A 21,172-nucleotide genomic window follows, 5' to 3' on the forward strand; every position below is an offset into this window, starting at 1 on the left:
ATCTAGAAATGGATCGCAATACCAAGTACCACCATGCCAATGCAAATAAAAGGAGATCAAATAACAACATTGTAGCTCTTAAGGATGAAAATGGAAACTGGTGTACATCAAGAATTGATTTGGAAAATTTACTTACAGATCATTACAAAATGTTGCATACTACTAGTTCACCAGTAAGAGATGAACAAATACTTCAGTGCATCCCTAGTGTTATAACTGCTGAACAAAATGGTGACCTTATGAAGGTACCAGATGAAGCTGAAATTCTTAAAACATTAAAAAGTATGAGGTCATGGAAGGCGCCAGGACCAGACGGTTTTCCACCGTGTTTTTTCAAGTCACATTGGGAGATAGTTGGGTCGGATGCAGTGAATACATTTCAACAATTCTTTCGCACAGGGTTCATGCTAAAGTGTTTAAACGCCACCAACATAACTATTGTCCCAAAGACGAAGAATAAACAGTTTCCTTCTGATTTGCGCCCTGTTGCTTTATGCAATACAAGTTATAAGCTCATATCAAAAAGCCTCTCTCTAAGGATGAAGAAGTTAATGGGGAAAATTATCTCACCTCTACAAGCAGCGTATGTGCCAGGACGACAGATCTCAGATAATATCCAATTGGCTCAGGAAATTGTCCATACCATTGTAGATGGTGGATTTTCAACAAAGGGAAAAAACCGTAAAATCATGAGGCATGTTTTTGACATGGTTTTCAGGCATGCAACGATCATATTTTAGGAAGCCATGATGAATATGTTTTCGAAAATCCTTCACCAGCTGAGCGTTCGATCCCTGGCATTTCGTCGTGACCTCTATGCAGAATAAAGTATTTGGGAGGTTCTTCGTAGATTGAGAGCTTAACGCCTTCAGGACGTCGGTGATACTCACTAATCCCTGACCGCAGGAGAGAGACCCACCTCCATATATAAGAATAGTTGGGTGGCGGACGCCTTCAGGACGTCGGTGACACTCACCGTTCCCTGATTATGTGGAGAGACTGTGCATAGATTCAGGCGGTTCTCCGTAAATTGAGAACACTAATGCCTTCAGGTCATAAACAACATCGTGACTCCCTGACTATGCACCATTCAGAATAGATGTGACTCTTTAACTGGCTAATATCTTTTATGCAATAGATTAATCCTGCCGTGACATTCACTATTGAATTCCCAGAATAATCTATTATTGCTCCTATTCCATGGTCGAATCCAAGGCCTGATCCCATGGAATGGAAATAACAATTGCTCATATTCAATGGTCGAATCCACGGCCTGATCCCATGGAATGGAAATAACAATTGCTCCTATTCCATGGTCGAATCCACGGCTTGATCTCATAGAATGACAATAAAACAACTGTGCTATGTCATTACTCCGATCTCATGGTCGAATCCACTGATCTCATGAAATGGTAATAGATAATCTTAATTACTCCGATTCTATGGTTGAATCCACGATCCCATAGGATGGTAATGCTTGTTTTATTATTCTGAATTCGTAGTCGAATCCACAGCTGATCCTGCGAATTAATAATGAATAACTATTCATTTTTATTACTCAGTTTCATGGATTATTCTCCACAGAATTCATAGATTAGTAATAGATACTCAACAACCGGGCATCTGGACCATCACTGAGTAAGCCCCACAAAAATGGTGCGAGTGTACTCGATAATGATGCACGACTAAGCACTCGGATGCACGAACGAGTGTCCAAAAACATGAAATAATGAGGAATCCTTCGCAAAAAAGGAGAAAACAATAAATATTAAAAAAATAATAAGAGACGCCCAGGGCCGGGCCCACCAGTCGGCCGACCGGTCATGCCCTAGCCATGGTCGGTTCGTGCCTCTCCCATTAATTTCCTTATTTTTTGTTATTTCGTGAACTCGCAAAAACTCCTTGGTTTTAGCAACTTTCCTTGTTTTTGCAAAACTCGTGAATTCTCCATAACTTGGTGGATTCACGAAATAATATTATAAAATAAGGAGAGGTGTGCGGGACCGGGCAACCTAACCGGCCGGCCATGCCTAAGCCGTGGCCGGTCCCACACCTCACAATTCTTAGCTTTTTATAATTATTATTCCCTAATCCCACGAAACTCCTCCGTTTCAACAAAAACTCGTGGATACTAAATAACTTCAAGGATTCATGAAAAATAATAAAACAGGGAAAGGTGTGCGGGACCGGGTAACCTAGACGGCCGGCCATGCCCTAGCCATGGCCGGTCCCACACCTTGCAATCTCTAATCTTTCATAATTATTTTTTTCCTTAATTCATGAAACTCCCGGGGTTTGACCAAAATTCATGATTTCTCCATATTTTCTTGAATATTGCTCAAATCCCGAAAAACCAAAAGCCAACATAGTCACACAACTGGCTAGCCTATCACGGCAATTTTAAATATTAAAACACTTTTATTTTAATATTCTCAAGATATTGATGAATTGAGCATACATGCTCATCCCAACAAAAATCGAGAATTCTCAGTCAAGATGAAACTCTTCTGAAAATTCACTATGTTGCTCGAACGCGCATCAAAAAATACTGAAACTCTCAGTATGGAAACACGGACACCACGGAAACATGTGCATGCCTTCATGACCGACCAGAGTCATTCTTAGGTCTTTCACAAAGCCGGTCTCACAGGTTTTCATAATTCTGACCTAATTTGCTCAATTGCTCATACTGGGCCCGAACTCTCTCCAACCAACTGGAGGATTCTCCAAATAACCAATACCTGGTCCCATGACCACCAAGAACCGGTCCCATGCTCTCTTGGTCGTTCCTCATCTCTCATACCTAGTTTTTATCACCTAATGCTGAATCCAACAATATTTCAATAAATGATGAAACATGCATTTACTCATCGTTCTTTCACCAACTATCAAACTTAGAACCCTGGTGCGTGCTCACTCGAGCACTGGGCACCCATGAACGCTCATCATCCCATGTGGTCGGTCCCTCCTCACTCGTGACCAATTTTCAGCAATTCACCAATTGATGAAGGATTGATAAAAATTAGGGTTTCGAACAAACGCTCCACTCACCATTCTGAGCAAGTTCAAACACAAAATAATGTTGATTCAACAATCAACATCCAAATTAATAATATTCGGTAATTCACCAATATTTTTGATTAATATTTTATTGGGTCACGACACCAGTAAATAATTCGTCGAATTGAGCAATACTTGCTCAGTTGCTCGAATATTGATCTAACCATCAATGTTCAGTAATTCATCAGTAGTTTGTTGAATTGAGCAACACTTGCTCAGTTGCACGCCAAAATTATCAAGTTCATCGAATTCAGCAATACTTGCTCAATTGCTCTACAAACTCTCAATATTCAGCAATTCGTCGAGTTGAGCAATACTTGCTCAGTCGCTCTAGTCAGTAATTAATTGACATCTCAGAGAACTACATGTTCAATCCATGAATCACTGAGCATTCACCACTTATGCTCGATTCAACAAAACTAGACTCACAGTCTAAATCAGTCGACAACTGACTAACTAATACACGTCTGCTTTGCAGACTCCACGATTCATGAAATATCAATCACGTCACAAATGGGGGGATATCACTTAGGGTTTTGGTCTGGCGGTCTACGACACGTGGATTCATCCACAACGAGAAATGTGCGTAATTCGTGTAAACGGTTGAAGGAGTTAGCAAAGTAGTGGGTGCACGATCAGTCAAGTCTCCGAACGACATGGAACTGACTTTACCACGACCTCCCACTTTCCCACTATTTCACTCAAGAAACCGTCACACTTACAGGGATCAGTGGTACATCATTCTGGCAATATAAATAAGTCTAAATCGAGGACATCAGGATATCATCAATCATCGATTATCATCATTATCCGTCAACAAATCGATATAAACTAACCACAGAACTCAACTTCAGCAGTTCAGCAATATTGCAGAAACCTTCAACACACCCACAATCCTTGATCATCACTGATCCCACACAACTCTCAGCTTCCCTCCTACAGATCAACTCATCTCCCTCTTTGCAACAAGATATTAGGGAAAGCTTAGGAGAAAGGAAAATCCAAAGAACCATCTCCGATCGCTGGTCCTGAAGTCATTCTGATCCATGTAGTAGATGATGATGAAGTCTACAAGGCTGCAGATAGCCCGCCAACAAAGAAACCTGCGGGCTTCATCACTCGTGAGGACATGAAACGCTTCACGGAGGATCAAGGAAAAGACAAGACACCGTTTGTCCACCGTCATCAACCTCCATATCCTGCTGCTACTCAAATAATTCCTCTCCCTAAGAGATACACTTTCCCAACGTCCACATTATACAACGAAACAGGGAACGCTCGAGAACACGTGATTCATGGAGGCACCAAGAGAGCATGAACACAGCGGAATGATCCCAATCTACAGAGCCTTGCTGGAGAATCTGCGATTCCAGACTTTCTCAGAACTCCATGGAGCAGCCAAGCGATCATCAATGCTTTTGCTAGAAAGAGCAAAGTCTGCAAGGTCGAGGAATCTCGAAGCATCCGAAGCCTAGTCAACAATCAGTACAATCTCCATCCTTCCACAAATGTTGTTGCAGAAAGGATCAAACAGAAATTCGAATCACAGCGCAAGCACGCTTCTCTCCAAAAAAGGGGTAGTCAAATCCGGGATGCACAATCTCCAACTCAAAATGCAGATCCAGCAGAACCTGATTTCCCTTTCTCCATCGAAGAGGTGATCGAACTACTGGATGTCTGGATCCAGGATGGTGCAATCAAGCTGCCATATGTCAGAAAAGAACCAACTGAAGAAAAAATGGAGAATCCTCGCTACTGTCGTTTCCATAGGTTCGTCAATCATCCTACTAGCGACTGCAGGATCTTGAAGCGTATATTCAAGGAAAAAGTCGGATCTAGGGAACTTAACTTGGAGACTGAAAGAGTACATAGATACCATCTTCCAGTCAGAACTTTCACAATCTCCGACCAACCAGTCAAAGAAGCAGTTCAGTCAGGTATGTATGCGAATTGTTTTATCTGTTAAAGGCTGAAAAGGGATACATGTTCACGGCTTTGAACCATATTCTATAAGTGCCTCCAGAACCTCCCGCCACAGACAAGGAGATGCATGACTGAGGACTTCTTACCACAGTCCATCTTAGAGGAAATGAATTCAGAAGAATGTCGATCGATGCTGACACCGCCATCAACATCATTCCACTGAAATCCCTCAGAGTCACAGGCATCAGTCGACAAGAAGTACTCATGCACCCATCTCAATCAGAGACCATGAAGGAACGCTCAGAGATGGTTATGTCTACATCACTCTCAAGGTGAAAATACGTTCAACCTGAACATATAACAAGTTTCACATAATCAGGAAAATCCAAGATATGACGTGATAGCATGGACCCATGTTGAAAACATGACTATAAACAAAGCATCTTTTGTTGCACATCTTTCCAACAAAGAAAGTTCTGATCCAGAAGATTTGGCGGACGTTCCATCATCAGAGCACTCGGAGGAAATTCGAACTCTGGCGAGGTTGAAACAATAACCTGCAAAAGATAAATAGAAATTCATCAAGAGGTTTCGCATTCAGGAAAGTCTCATTCCTTCCATGTTTGTGTCTTTCATTCCCTCACATGTTATTCTAGCATGGGGACTCAATTCAGCTAGCATCTCTACTATTACAAGTCGCTATGAGTGGGTAATCTCACTCCAGCAATATTTTACCAAGTGGTTGAACCTGACACCGCTTCAAATCGAGCATCTCACCGTGACATTCACCACTGAGAGATGACTAAAGCATGGCAAAGAACACTTTGGGAATTTCTCCATAGACTTGCAGGAATGACCACGAGTGCCACAAAATCAGAAATCTCTGATGTCTGCACAAGTGTTGAATCCCTTGCAGCGGAATGCTGAATCGACAGAAGATACACATAGCCGAGACGATAAAGCATAAGACATTCGACGCTTCAGCGCTCGAGCACATAAGAAGCCTTCGAATTGTACTCCCAATCAAAGAGTACACCTTCAATAATAACTCCCCTTGCTTCAGCACAATATCTCGACGTGACACACCGGTTCAACACCGACACGATCAAAGTATAACTGAATTACAATCGATAAGCCTTCAATATCCCATTATAAGACTTCTGAAGTATATGCAACACCATTCATCAATGGATGCTACAAACTCCTTGAACACTGCTAAGTGAATGAGGGATGCACTGGGGACTTGATTTTATTGGAAATATCAACTCAATATATTTCAAAAAACGTTATCCACATAACAAGTCATTGCAACCTAATGTGATTCCATGAAACGTCGTCAAACGGAACCTCTCTACATCAAAATCCCCTGCACGACTGGGGAACTTCCTCTCTTCACCAATCATATCCAGAAAGAAGACTGCTGCTGCTATCTACCGCGCAACAACATCGATCCTATGACGAAGCCACTTCACAGTAAAGTCATAACAGGAGGATTTAGGTTGAAATCCTAATACACCTTCATCTTAGGAATGCTCAACTCACCAATTAGTTCGTGCATGCTCACTGGACGGAAGAGCAAAGACTATCATCTTCGGTCTCTGTATCAACTCCAATCATAGTATCGGCATCAACATGTGGAGGAACTCTATTCATGGTCTCAGCATCAACAAGAATTTATGGAGAACTTCCAGTTGTAATCTCAACATCACTCTCGGGCGCAACATCCGTCTTCATCAACTATCCATTCTCTATGGATCATACTTCTTCAAGCCCTAATGATTCATATCAATATGTGTAAACATGAAAACATGCTAACATGAACGTCTTCCCAAAGCTTTCCCGGCAGACGGTCACAAAACCAAAACCTTCTACAAGATGTTCTCATCGCCTCTACAAGTGAGATACGACATGCTACAGGCCATAGGTTTACAAAAACGTACCAATGGGTGAGTAATGGGACAATACTTCCTCAAAGAAATATGTTCTTCTATGTTCCTTCTAAAACATACCAAAAGGGCGCATCAACCGGGCATACGAGCTGAAAGATATGGCCTTTACTGTCAGGTCTACGACATCTGAAAAATTTGTACGGGATTACAAATTACAAATGTGCACACTTAGTTAGCTGACCTTTGCAACTCCAAATTGAGTGATTAGTTTCTCATGTGATAACTCAGTCTCTTAGCTTCAAAATTTTGGGTCAAACATCGAATTCCGACGTCGTATGAGGTTCCTACAGCTTCCATAGCATACAACATGCAAGCAGCGATTTTTAGATGGGATTCATAACCTCCACAGTCGATCGATGTCCACCAGGTCCTTCCGCTAAATCCTTCATTAAGGTACCTCCAACTTCGACCACCTAGGTCTTTACATCAATTTTTCTACCTGGGTCCTCTATCTAGGTCTCACCAGAAGAAGGGAAAACGAAAGGGAGAGACTTAACAAAATACTGGGGACTGACGGTCTACTGGTCAAGACGATCGATTTCACAATCCAACACCAATCAAGAAATCAAAACCAAAATAAAACCTCGCATCTCTCAGAAGTCCAAGGTTCAAGATATCATGGAAAGAAAACTAAAGAAAGTCAGCAAAAATAAGATTTCTTCTTTTCTGCATCCTCCAAGACTTGCAAAGCAGCTTTCTCCACCTCCAGCTTCTTGGTCAGCTCAGCAGCTTCATCCATCTTCTTCAACACGGCATCACTGGTGGTGAAAGGAGTGTCACCTTCCACTGCTTTCCTGATAGCATCAATCTTTTGACGAAGCCACTTCAGATTGAATCCAAGTTCTTCAGCTTTCTTCAAGTTGTACTCCCAATCAAAGAGTACATCCCGGGTGACAGTATTTCTAGATGTGATACGGATGTCATTTATAACATGCAATATGACCTCTACTTGCCTCGTCAATAAATAGCTATGCTCCGGATCCTTGGTAACGACAATGTGCCCATACATCTTCCACGGTTTCTTGTACATAGCAGCATATCCAATGGGAACGCTAAATCCACCAAGAAACCTGTGATATGGGAGTATATCACCAAATGGAGGAGTAAAAGCAGTCCCTATGTTGGGATAATCATGCACTATTATCCGGTTCTCATTCGCTGGAACAACGTCAGCAATCATAGGAACAACTTCGGTTGGAGCAGCTTCTTCCATTCTCGATTCAGGTTCCACCATCTCACGCACAATTGAAGTTTCAGTCACCTCCACGGCATCAAAAAAAAGTGTTACATGACCTTGAGGTACAAGGATGGAGGTCTCATTATCAACGGCTCCATGGTTGCTCAAGTCATCATTGTTGGATCCATTATTCCTAACTTCAGCATTTGACACCTAATGTGAAGATTACATGGGATTAGAATGATTCAAGCGTGAAAACCCAACACAACCATAAAATCCATCATGTAAGTGAACTAAAATTATCTAAGTTCTTTACTATGCATCTAAAACATGAGCAAATAGTGTAGAAGCTATGGAACACGTTTTTCAGACAAGCTCATCTGAAGAGATTCTACACTGCCCTATATTAAACGACGATCTGGGAGCAATTGGTAAGGAATTTAAGGTTGGGTCATATACCATTCTATTCGTATGGATGTTTTCTATAATATACCAAAATTTCATAGCAATTGGATGAACGAGCTAACAGATGTCGCTAAAACATCGAACAACATGCAACCTGGAAAAGTTCTAAAGGTCTCCTGGAAGTTCACTATTTCGCCTTTTTCAGGCCATAAAAATGCTCTAAATTCAAAAATATACTCTTTAAAGCTTGGAAATTTCCTGGGCTTAAAGATACATACGCAGACCGCGAAAATACGACTTCGGACGAGGATTCTACAGCGTTTCTAGTAAAATCTGAAGTCTGAAATTTTCTGGTGACGTATTTCGGCAAAGTTATCCATAAATTTACATGGATTCTCATTCATTCATTCACAAATCAACAATTTCATACTTCTATGAAGACATTACGTAGATATACTTACTAAGGGAGTCTCTAAATCATTTGAAGGATCAGCAATACCGGGATCTCCATTGGAAACCCCGTTATCTCCATTCGGTTCGGGATTTCGGGAATTCTCCATATTCCCATGTCCCAAAGAAGAGTACTCTTCATCAACATGCTGCTTATCTACAATGATTTCTTCCTGGATTCATCAACAACAATTATTATTATTTCATTCAAGGAGATGCGCACAAAAAAGATACTTACATCGACTTCTTCATCAGTGCTGGATTCCTGAATTTTGCCCGGGAATAAGTTGAAGACCGTCAATCGATGGAGCAAAAGTCTGAAAAGAAATAACAAACCTTGGTCTCGTGATCCTAATTGCACGGTCAAATTCATGACACAAGGAGCATTAACAACTCACCAAAGAAACGGTTGGGGACTGCACGTCATTTGCTAACCTCTTGTAGTCCTTACTTATGGGTTCTCCGCTCCCGTAGACTTTCTTCCATTTCCATGGAGTCTACATTGATCCGGGATTTCACTATACGATCATCTTGCGGTAAAGATAATAAAATAACCAGAAGTACAAATCGGTATGAAGGATCTCTCACCATTACTCAGAGGTCCCAGGAGTACCATTTCTTAAAGTTTCATCCGTAGAGATGTCATCCCTGGAAACGTCGTCTTTGAAAGTGTCATCATGGGAGTCAGTCATTATTGCAAAGTAGCTGTGACTGATGCATAACATTCAGCGCATCATTCATACAAAGCGCAGGATTCAACAAAACAACGAATCGTGGAATAGAGATGCTCACATCAGCGTCTGCAAAAATGGTAATCCCCAACTCTTACCTATTTTATGATTTCACTAGACTTTACTGATGACATGAAACTTCGAAAACTTGCTCACTCCTTCAAACCTGCGAAGACGAGCAAAACTTATCATTCTAGAGTCAACACTGACTTTTCACAAAACTATGAATAGTTCACATAACCTTTCATGTGAACATTCGTTGATTTTCTACATGTGTGCATACACTATAAAATCACCAAACTCATACATACATTATTTCATTACATATACAATTTTTTGCTTTCAGCAATTGCTCAAAAATCATAAATTGATTTTCATAAAACCATGAACAACCCATGTAAATTTTACTGTGCGAACATCCACTGATTTTCCAAAATTGGACAAACGTCCATTCTATAATTGTGAAAACTCAGACATTATTTCACCATGTATGATTCTCTACTTTCAACAATTGTTCAAAATCAAAACATTGATTTTACAGAAAATATTTTTAACGTGAAACTCACGTAAATTTGAAAATATATATTTTGCTCCCTTGTGCGAGCATCCATCTTTGAAACAAGAGCATATTTTCAAAAATAAAAAATTTCATGAAAGCTCATAAACAAAATTTTATGTCATTAGACTCAGGTCTATTTTGTTTGTTTCATAAACTAACGAACGAACGTCTGTTCCTAAAACAAGGATTTCCTTTTTTTGGCCGAGCCCATAAACGCTAAACTGACCAAAACTGGACTTTCAACAGACCAAATCAGCGATGCTTCATCTCCGTGCTCACGGAATCACACTCTATCACACCATCAAGGTCCTCACCCAAACATTTGCTCGTACATGATACCATTGGAGAAAATCGAGGATTCTGACGATACCTTAGTAGACCGAGTTCAACCACTGATCTCGTCGACTGAAAATCACCATTTAATGCTTACTGCAGAACATGACTGTTCCTCACTAAGCAGGGGACTTAATGTAGATGGTGGATTTTCAACAAAGGGAAAAAACCGTAAAATCATGAGGCATGTTTTTGACACGGCTTTCAGGCATGCAACGATTCATATTTTACGAAGCCATGATGAATATGTTTTCGAAAAGCCTTCACCAGCTGAGCGTTCGATCCCTGGCATCTCGTCGTGGCCTCTATGCAGAATAAAGTATTTGGGCGGTTCTCCATAGATTAAGAGTTTAACGCCTTCAGGACATCGGTACTCACTGTTCCCTGACTGCAGGAGAGAAACCCACCTCCACATAGAAGAATAGTTGGGCGGCGGACGCCTTGAGGACGTCGGTGACACTCACCGTTCCCTGATTATGTGGAGAGACCGTGCATAGACTCAGGCGGTTCTCCGTATATTGAGACCACTAACGCCTTCAGGTCGTAAACAACATCGTGACTCCCTGACTATGCACCATTCAAAATAGATGTGACGCTTTAACTGGCTAATATCTTTTATGCAATAGATTAATCCTGCCGTGACATTCACTACTGAATTCCCAGAATAATATGTTATTGCTCCTATTTCATGGTCGAATCCACGGCCTGATCCCATGGAATGGCAATAACAATTGCTCTTATTCCATGGTCGAATCCACGGCCTAATCCCATGGAATGGCAATAACAATTGCTCCTATTCCATAGTCGACTCCACGTCTTGATCTCATAGAATGACAATAAAACAATTGTGCTATCTCATTACTCTGATTTCATGATCGAATCCACTGATCTCATGAAATGGTAATAGATAATCTTAATTACTCCGATTCTATGGTCGAATCCACGATCCCATAGGATGGTAATGCTTGTTTTATTATTCTGAATTCTTAGTCGAATCCACAGCTGATCCTGCGAATTAATAATGAACAACTATTCATTTTTATTACTCAGTTTCATGGATTATTCTCCACTGAATTCATAGATTAGTAATAGATACTCAACAACCGGGCATCTGGACCATCACTGAGTAATCCCAATAAAAATGGTGCGAGTGTACTCGACAATGATGCACGGCTGAGCACCCGGATGCACGAACGAGTGTCTAAAAATATGAAATAATGAGGAATCCTTCGCAAAACAGGAAACAATAAATATTAATAAAATAATAAGAGACGCCCAGGGCCAGGCCCACCAGTCGACGGCCGGCCGTGCCCTAGCCATGGTCGGTTCGTGCCTCTCCCATTATTTTCCTTATTTTTTGTTATTTCGTGAACTCGCGAAAACTCTTTGGTTTTAGCAACTTTCCTTGTTTTTACAAAACTCGTGAATTCTCCATAACTTGGTGGATTCACGAAATAATATTATAAAATAAGGAGAGGTGTGCGGGACCGCGCAACCTAACCGGACGGCCATGCCGAAGACGTGGCCGGTCCCACACCTCACAATCCTTAGCTTTTTAGAATTATTATTCCCTAATCTCACGAAACTCCTCTGTTTCAACAGAAACTTGTGGATTCTCCATAACTTCAAGGATTCATGAAAAATAATAAAATAGGGAAAAGTGTGCGGGACCGGGCAACCTAGCTGGCCGGCCATGCCCTAGCCATGGCCGGTCCCACACCTTGAAATCCCTAATCTTTCATAATTATTATTTTCCTTAATTCATGAAACTCCTAGGGTTTGAGCAAAATTCATGATTTCTCCATATTTTCTCGAATATTGCTCAAATCACGAAAAACCAAAAGCCAACATAGTCACACGACTGGCTAGCCTCTCACGGAAATTTTAAATATTAAAACACTTTTATTTTAATATTCTCAAAATATTGATGAATTGACCATACATGCTCATTCCAATAAAAATCGAGAATTCTCAGTCAAGATGAAACTCTTCTGAAAATTCACTATGTTGCTTGAACGCGCATCAGAAAATACTGAAACTCTCAGTATGGAAACACGGACACCACGGAAACATGTGCATGCCTTCATGACCGACCAGAGCCATTCCTAGGTCTTGCACAAATCCGGTCTCACAGGTTTTCATAATTCTGACCTAATTTGCTCAATTGCTCATACTGGGCCCGAACTCTCTCCAACCAACTGGGGGATTCTCCAAATGACCAACAACTGGTCCCGTGACACTAAGAGCCGGTCCCATGCTCTCTTGGTCGGTCCTCATCTCTCATACCTAGGTTTTATCACCTAATGCTGAATCCAGCAATATTTCAATAAATGATGAAACATGCATTTAATCATCGTTCTTTCACCAACTATCAAACTGAGAACCCTGGTGCGTGCTCACTCGAGCACTGGGCACCCATGGACGCTCATCATCCCATGTGGTCGGTCCCTCCTCACTCATGACCAATTTTCAGCAATTCACTAATTGATGAAGGATTAATAAAAATTAGGGTTTCAAACAAACACTCCACTCACCATTCTGAGCAAGTTTAAACACAAAATAATGTTGATTCAGCAATCAACATCCAAATTAATAATATTCGGTAATTCAACAATATTTTTGATTAATATTTTATTGGGTCACGACACCGGTAAATAATTCGTCGAATTGAGCAATACTTGCTCAGTTGCTCGAATATTGATCCAACCATCAATGTTCAGTAATTCATCAGTAGTTTGTTGAATTGAGCAACACTTGCTCAGTTGCGCGCCAAAATTATCAAATTCGTCGAATTGAGCAATACTTGCTCAATTGCTCTACAAACTCTCAATATTCAGCAATTCGTCGAGTTGAGCAATACTTGCTCAGTCGCTCTAGTCAGTGATTTATTGACATCTCAGAGAACTACATGTTCAATCCATGAATCACTGAGCATTCACCACTTATGCTCGATTCAACAAAACTAGACTCACGGTCTAAATCAGTCAACAACTGACTAACTAATACATGTCTGCCTTGCAGACTCCACGATTCATGAAATATCAATCACGTCACAAATGGGGGGATATCACTTAGGGTTTTGGTCTGGCGGTCTACGGCACGTGGATTCATCCACATCGAGAAATGTGCGTAAGTCGTGTAAACGGTTGAAGTAGTTAGCAAAGTAGTGGGTGCACGATCAGTCAAGTCTCCGCACGACATGGAACTGACTTTACCACGATCTCCCACTTTCCCACTCTTTCACTCAAGAAACCGTTACACTTACAGGGATCAGTGGTACATCATTCTGGCAATATAAATAAGTCTAAATCGAGGACATCAGGATATCGTCAATCATCGATTATCATCTTTATCCATCAACAATTCGATATAAACTAACCACAGAACTCAACTTCAGTAGTTCAACAATATTGCATAAACCTTCAACACACCCACAATCCTTGATCATCACTGATCCCACACAAATCTCAGCTTCCCTCCTACAGATCAACTCATCTCCCTCTTTGCGACCGAATTGACTCTGGAACGGCCATTGTCTTGGTTTAGGCCGGAGTCATACAGATTGATTTTCCAAATCTAAGCACCCCCTTTACATCGGTGCATCTGTGTGAGGTTCAGCAGTTCGCTCGGTTGAGGAGTCTCGACAGCACGCTCGATTCTCCACTTTCATAGAAAACCAGCAAACCGTTTTTCCCATCTACAACCATGAAAAGCAAAAAGGAAGATTCTAAACATCTAACGCTTAAGCTGGATATGTCTAAGGCTTTCGATCGTCTGGAGTGGTCCTTTCTACTAGATGTGATGAAACAGATGAGTTTCTGTGAAGCATTTCGGAATCTATTACTGCAGTGCATAAGTACCACAAAAATATCAATAATTCTGAATGGAGCTCCATGTGCAGCGTACCAGCCTGCACGAGGAGTGCGACAGGGTGATCCGCTTTCACCCTATCTATTTATTATTGTTATGGAAGCTTTTTCACGTCAATTATTTCATGCTGCAGCAGATGAAGAAGCTAAAGGGTATTAAAATAGCGCCTGGTGTACCTTCCATATCACACCTGTTTTTTGCCGACGATTGCTTATTGTTCTTCAATGCAGACCTACATAATGCCAATAATGCTCTACAGATAATTGAAGATTTCGGAAAGGCCTCCGGGCAACTGGTAAACTTCAACAAATCCAGTGTGCATTATAGCACAAATATTCCTTAGTGTTTCTGCAGAATAATAACAAGACGTTTGAAAGTGCCAAGAATGGGTACAAATGAAAGATATCTCGGAATACCTTTCATTATTGGAAAAAACAAAGTGCAGTGCTTTAATCACCTGTATGACAGAGTTCAAAATCGCTTGTCAGCATGGAATGGAAAGACTATGTCTCAATGTGGCAAATCCCTGATGATAAGAACTGATACAAACACAATTCCTTCATACTCAATGAGTTGTCTTCAAATACCAGCTGAAATTATCAAGAAAATCAATGCAGCACAGAGAGATTTCTGGTGGGGTTATGAAGAACATAAAGGTACTTATTATACTTCATGGAAAAACTTTAATCTACATAAAGATGAAGGTGGACAAGGTTTTCGAGATTCAAAAGTTTTAAATCAAGCTCTTTTAGTCCGAGAAGCATGGAGACTGTGTACTAATAGAGAGGCAGAATGGGTGAAAGCTATGCAAGCAAAGTATTATTCTGGAACAAGCTTAATTCATGCAACACATAAGAAGAACTACTCATGGGCATGGAATGGATTACAAAAGAAAATACCTTTCATAAAACAGCATAGTCGCTGGAGAATTGGACAAGGTAACCAAGTCAAAATCTGGGTTGATGTATGGATTTTGGGGTTAGATCACCCACCAGAACCCAGAAGTGATGCAGCAGACTCAGAAAGTTTCATATGGGTTAAATAACTTATTGTTCAAAGCAGTAAGCAATGAAATACCAATCTTGTTCAGAGATTGTTCGATACTGACACATCAGAATTAATATTAAAGATGAATGTCCCATTTCAGCAGAAGATAAATTCATTTGGACTGACGAAAAATGGCAACTTTACACTAAAATCAGCTTACAACAGGCTATTTGAGATCAGTAGAGGTAATCTTCAGAGTTTTACAATCATTCCTGACACAAGTATCAAGTGGAAAGATTTCTGGTGTATCCAAGTATGGCCAAGAGTTAAACATTTCTTTTGGAAGTGTTTTCTGGACATACTACCCACAAAAGAAAGATCTGCAAGAGTTTGCAGATTTAGTGATCAAAGATGCTCGCTGTGCAACCAGTTTGATGAGGATATCATGCATGTGCTATTCACATGTCCTTTCTCGAGAGCAGTGTGGTTATTAGTACCTGGTGGTTCTGCAATTCTGGCAGGAAACATCAACAGTATTGAGACCATGTTTGAGAGCTGGTGGCAATCAAATGGACAACAAATAAGTCATACATGATGGTTACATATGGCAATGACAGTCTCGTGGATGATAAGGAACACTAGATGTGAAGTTCATCATCAGAAGACTAAGGCTGATCCAAGGGAAGTTGTCAAGAAAGCAATCAGTTTTAACAGTTATATGGACAGCCTAACTGTTAAAAAACAAGTGAACAATGCAGCAGAAATTCATGAGTTGCATCATACATCACAGTGGAAACCTCCAGCTTTAAATTTTTTAAAACTAAACTGTGACGCATCTTATGATTTACATACTTATGATTTACATACTGGATTAACTAGTGTTGCTCTTGTGTTACGTGACCATGCAGGGAAATGGAGAGGAGGGCTCGCAAAGTGCTATGCAGGAATAGCAAACTCGGAGCAAGCGGAATGTATCGCATTCAGAGATGTTGTGTATTGGAGCTTGGAGTTGCAGTTGACGAAAGTTTTCTTGAAGACAGACCTCCAAGGGATTGATCGATACATCAACAATAATTCACCAACCATAGCATGGGAGAATGAAACTATTCTGCTTGACACAATAGAGAAGCTTAAGAGTATTCAAAATTGGGAATGTCATTTTGTCCCAAGAAAATGTAATCAAGTTGCTGATAAGCTCGCTAAATTCAGCAACAAATTCAGAATTACTAGTATTTGGTTAGACAGTCCACCTAGTATCATCGAAGGTTATCTTATGTCAGACATTTCACCAGTTCATTAATAAAATTCTTTCTTAGCATCAAAAAAAAAAAGTGCAATCAATTATGAACTGCATAACATGGCGTCATGACACTTCCACAAACGCAGTGCCATTTGCTCTATACAAGCATAATATGTACCAGTTATGGTGAAGCTTTAAAATCCAGGACAGAGTGAAACCTCCCCAATCATGTACATTTCCTTGTGCATAACAAACTTTAACAAAACAATGAAAATTAAAAGAAATGGTGAACCAGTGAGGAGAAATTACGGTCAGACAGTCGGACAGAGCGACTCATCCAAGGACAGTATTGCAGACACCCTGCTTAGAACCTTAAGAGCATCTCCAATGCAAGGTGTCAAGGTCTTACAATTGCATGACACCTAAGATTTAAGACCTTGTCCACCAAATTTTCATCTAAGGGTGGAGGTCATAAATTAAGATGATATGGCTAAGTGGGGGTAAAGGAGAAAGTCTAAATAAGACTTTCTCATAACCCTGGGTCTTAAGTCCATATCATCTTTTGTCTCTAAATTTAAACAAAAATTGTTGGATAATACCTTGGGGATTAGAGATAAAATTTAGGTAGAGAGTCTTAAATTTATTCATTTTTGTCATGTAGTAAATGACCCACAACCAAAAGATGTTAATAAGAGCTCCACGTAGGATGACCTTGACCCCTAGCATTGGAGATGTTCTAAAGATCTACAATCCCCTATATGGGGATACCTGCAGGAGGATAGTCAGGCAGAATGACTCATCAAAGGACAATGGGGGACACCCTGCTAAAAGTTCTTAAGATCTACGATCCCCTATACAGGAATACCTACTGTACATAATGTTCTTATACAGCAATACCTACGGTGAGATCCTATGGCGAATACCCTGCTAAAAGATCTTAATATCTACAATCCTCTATACAGCAATACCTATCTAAGCCTCTCATGCTTGAATAAAATAATGAAGTACATATTTAAGTAGGCCAAAAAAACAGCTCTGGAACTAAAAGTTTTGGACAAGCACAATTCTGGACATTTTGAGTGGTCAAATTTGCTCCAAAAAGTGAATCAAATGCCAGCTTATTTTCCAATGTTGAAGCATGGTCCTAAAGAAGTGTGCTGCCTCAAGGCAGTAGTACTGTGATTAATTAGGATCCATGGATGTGTGAAACCTGAATTCGACACTACACTAAAACTTATGTTGACGACATCAGAGAAGATGTTAATGTAATCATAAGGCGCACACTGTGAGGTGAAAAGCTACGGCTACATAATCTCAGAACATGGTCTGTGAAACATTAGAAGCACCTATTCACTATTTGGGCATCAAATCTAACACAACCTAGTCGAAATCCTTACAGTACAGTTAATACCCAGGTTATTAGCATAACAATTTCAGACCCTAAATAGAATCATGTAAAAATAAATATTTTCTAAAGTTCTAATCCTGAAACATGACATGTTTTTGGCATCAATTAGTATATCCAAAATTTTCTCTCTATGCAACGTTTGCATAACCGAACCAAATTTGTGTTCCCTGAAAAAACTAAGACATGATTTCAACTGTATTTGCACTACCCAATCACCTCAAAAATAAATACCCTAAAGCAGGGAGACAATGAATTATTGTTGATGTTGTGTAAATGACTACCTACCGTAAATACAAAAAGTAATTGATAATCCACAGAGCACACTATCTACAAAAATACTTAAAAGGTAATCATTAAGCACATTTTAAATGGCTCCATATAATATATCATACTACCTATGCCCAATGGCACTGAAATTAGCTGATCCAGTACAACAAACCGGCAGAATTGAGTACACATAGGAACATATTGATTTCAAAATTTAACTATAAATGAAGCATGTATTCGTCATCAATGTAAACTTCCCAAGCGTACATAATGAGAAAAACAACAGGATAGAAGTTTGCATTTAGTGTTTCTATAACAGAGTTCATGAAATTTAAGTTCATACACTTCTTAACTAAAACATGTAAAAATTAAAACCCTTACCTCAGAAAGAGATAATCCTATCACCGAAAACCTTAGTTCCAACTTGAAGGCCAATATCCATGAATCCCATAACCAGTCTTCCAATTATCCAAGAACACAACTTTCTTCACAGCCCAAAACGAAACAATCAGCGCAAACACCATAAATCCTCTCTGCACACTCCTGTTCCTAACCTGAACAAGTAAATGAGTAGCAATTGCCAACAGTAAACCCACAAGAGTATACAATCCCCCGACTGCAAATCCTTCAGCACCAAGTTGCATCCCCGAACCTTGATAAAAGAAAGATAGCTTGGACGGATCGTTTCTATCAGCTATGAACATAGGCATCTTTCTAATGATGTTAAACATAGCACCAGAAACACTAAAGAAGTAAACAAACACGGAGAAGATTAAATACAACATAGGTTCATGAAGCAATGTGTTTCCAGCAAGAACTCTTTTAACTAAGAATGGGGATGAAATCAAAAGTGCTAAAATCAAAAACCCAACTTGTTTCTGTGAAACAACAGGTGGTCTCTCAATATTACCAACACTAAGCTTGGTCTTTGATTCAACGAATTCAGCCATTGATTCAGCCATCCTAGAGAAATCACTTTGATCCATTTGTTCAGAATCTTTAACATTACGTACTTGTGGACTAACATGACGGATATGAGGAAGCGCATTCACACCAAATAATCCAAAACTATTTTGTGATTCTTTAAATTCAATATCACAAAAGAATAGTTTAGATTGAGATGGTGTATCTTTATTGTTCTTGATGAATGATGCTGATACAAGATCGAATTCAAATTTCAGATCTTTTAGATGAAGTTCTTGTTTATCATGGAGTTGGACAGCGTCGAAGAAGATGATTAATGAGTAAGATCTGGACTTTGCTGATGTTAAGAAACGATTTAGAGATTTATCATTGAGATGAATTACACCTGATTTTGATTTTGATTGAAGGGAAAGGAGTTCGGAAACTCTGTCTGAATCTGATTCTGATGAATCTACGAGGAGATTAAAAGATGTTGACAGAATGAAAATGGTGAAAAGCAACAGGGGAAGACAGGGTTTTCCAGAGATCCACATTTTCCCTAGGGTTTTGGTAAACTCGATCGGGCAAGAGATGGTGAAGAACTATTGAGGAGGAGAGATAGAGAGAGACGACTTGTAGTCGTCGAAGATGAAATCTGCCGGGTGGAACTGGGAGATGGGTACTTTCACAGTCGAAGCCCAAAGGCCATTTTGAGGAGGCTCCTTCGGTATTCTTCGTACGGTGCGGCTACAATGTGGTCGTGGCCCCCGTCATACAAAGTGGAGAAAATCTGAAAACCGATTGTAGAAATTGACCTTTAGTCCCAAAGTTGATGGGCTATAGACATTCTAGTCCAGCATCCTCAGACCTAATACTTTCTAGTCCAAAGAAAACTCTCTGTAAACAGTTTGGTCCAAATTTCTAACGAGTTAGTCCAAACTCGTAACGATCCAAACTAATCTGTTACCATAATTACCCTTTTGTATGAGCATATAGGAATAAGAATGAGTTTTTAATTTTTAAATCTCATATTCAAATCAGGAGAGAAACAGAGAGATATTTTGAGGCGATTTCTTGGAATTCAATCGTTTGTTCATCATATTTCGATCTCAGGTAAGAGACTTAAATTTCAATCTCATCTTTCATTCGATTTTGTTTGTTACTTCGATTATGTGTTTTTGATTTATCTTTTTTTAATGCATGAGATGAAATCGATTTTGTCTTTCATCTTGCTTTCGGTCTTTTGATTTCTTTTTTTGGTTTTGATTTTGTTATTTGTTAGGTTTTGATTTTTATGAAACGCTTTTGATTTATGTTTTTCATTTTGATCTTTGTTTTTATTTGTTTTTGGATGTATGATATGTAATCGATTCGATCTTTGATTTTTTTTTATTTTCCATTTCTTCATCTGTGTGTTTAATTAATGGTTATTCATGGTTTACCTTGATAGAGTAATTGATTTTTTAAGTTTTTGACTATGCAAAATGTGTACTTTCTTGTACAATGTATATGTTCCGATTTTTTGTGATTTAACGTTGATTCGAAAAATTAGTTCTCTAATAAATTTAAATATGATTCAGATCTTTAGATGTTACATCTTTGTGTTACTGGATTCGATTGAGATCTTTTAGATGTGACCCAATTTTTTTATTAGTTATTTGATTTATCATTTGTGTGTTGATTGAACCTAAGAATGCTATTTTTTGAGATATTTTGTATGTTGTTTAGAGCTTAATATTTTTTTGATATATATTTTTTGTAATATGCAGGTTATCAACCATGTCTGAGAAGATTGTGTATGCTATCTTGAATCATGGTGAGCATTCGCCCCTATTTGGTAGGTGTGTACATATTTGTATAGTGAAATTCTCTATGATGAATGGTTGGGTTGTATTGTTTGAATCAATGCT

At 39.5% G+C, this 21,172-nt stretch overlaps 2 protein-coding genes across 3 annotated transcripts; one reads left to right on the plus strand and one right to left on the minus strand.

Annotated features, from left to right (window-relative positions):
- Positions 1 to 8: 8 nt before the first annotated feature.
- Positions 9 to 15,502, plus strand: LOC113290887. The gene is made up of 3 exons (XM_026540475.1): positions 9 to 654; positions 14,688 to 14,752; positions 14,903 to 15,502. The coding sequence occupies exons 1-3, from the start codon at positions 9 to 11 to the stop codon at positions 15,500 to 15,502; spliced, it is 1,311 nt and encodes a 436-aa protein (XP_026396260.1).
- Positions 15,503 to 15,940: 438 nt separating this feature from the next.
- On the minus strand, positions 15,941 to 19,954 carry LOC113287869 (probable dolichyl-diphosphooligosaccharide--protein glycosyltransferase subunit 3B). 2 transcript variants are annotated; one of them, XM_026536738.1, is made up of 2 exons: positions 18,741 to 19,954; positions 15,941 to 15,958 (listed from the first exon to the last, which is right to left on the minus strand). In XM_026536738.1, exon 1 carries the CDS (start codon positions 19,814 to 19,816, stop codon positions 18,773 to 18,775), a length of 1,044 nt encoding a protein of 347 aa, XP_026392523.1. In that variant the 5' UTR covers positions 19,817 to 19,954; the 3' UTR covers positions 15,941 to 15,958; positions 18,741 to 18,772. The 2 variants fall into 2 exon arrangements, with proteins under 2 accessions (XP_026392523.1, XP_026392522.1); XM_026536737.1 differs by lacking the exon at positions 15,941 to 15,958 and adding an exon at positions 16,409 to 16,552.
- Positions 19,955 to 21,172: the final 1,218 nt, after the last annotated feature.

This window comes from Papaver somniferum, chromosome 6, assembly GCF_003573695.1.
Source record: "Papaver somniferum cultivar HN1 chromosome 6, ASM357369v1, whole genome shotgun sequence".
NCBI classification, from domain to species: Eukaryota; Viridiplantae; Streptophyta; class Magnoliopsida; order Ranunculales; family Papaveraceae; genus Papaver; species Papaver somniferum.

What these genes read in the sequence shown, in the direction of transcription:
- LOC113287869 (XM_026536738.1), bottom strand. Translation starts at nt 19,816, where the DNA reads ATGTGGATCTCTGGAAAACCCTGTCTTCCCCTGTTGCTTTTCACCATT.
- LOC113290887 (XM_026540475.1), top strand. Translation starts at nt 9, where the DNA reads ATGGATCGCAATACCAAGTACCACCATGCCAATGCAAATAAAAGGAGA. An exon ending in TGTCCATACCATTGTAGATG is followed by an intron (nt 655 to 14,687) that starts GTGGATTTTCAA and finishes TCTTCAATGCAG; the next exon opens with ACCTACATAATGCCAATAAT. An exon ending in GAAAGGCCTCCGGGCAACTG is followed by an intron (nt 14,753 to 14,902) that starts GTAAACTTCAAC and finishes AACAAAGTGCAG; the next exon opens with TGCTTTAATCACCTGTATGA.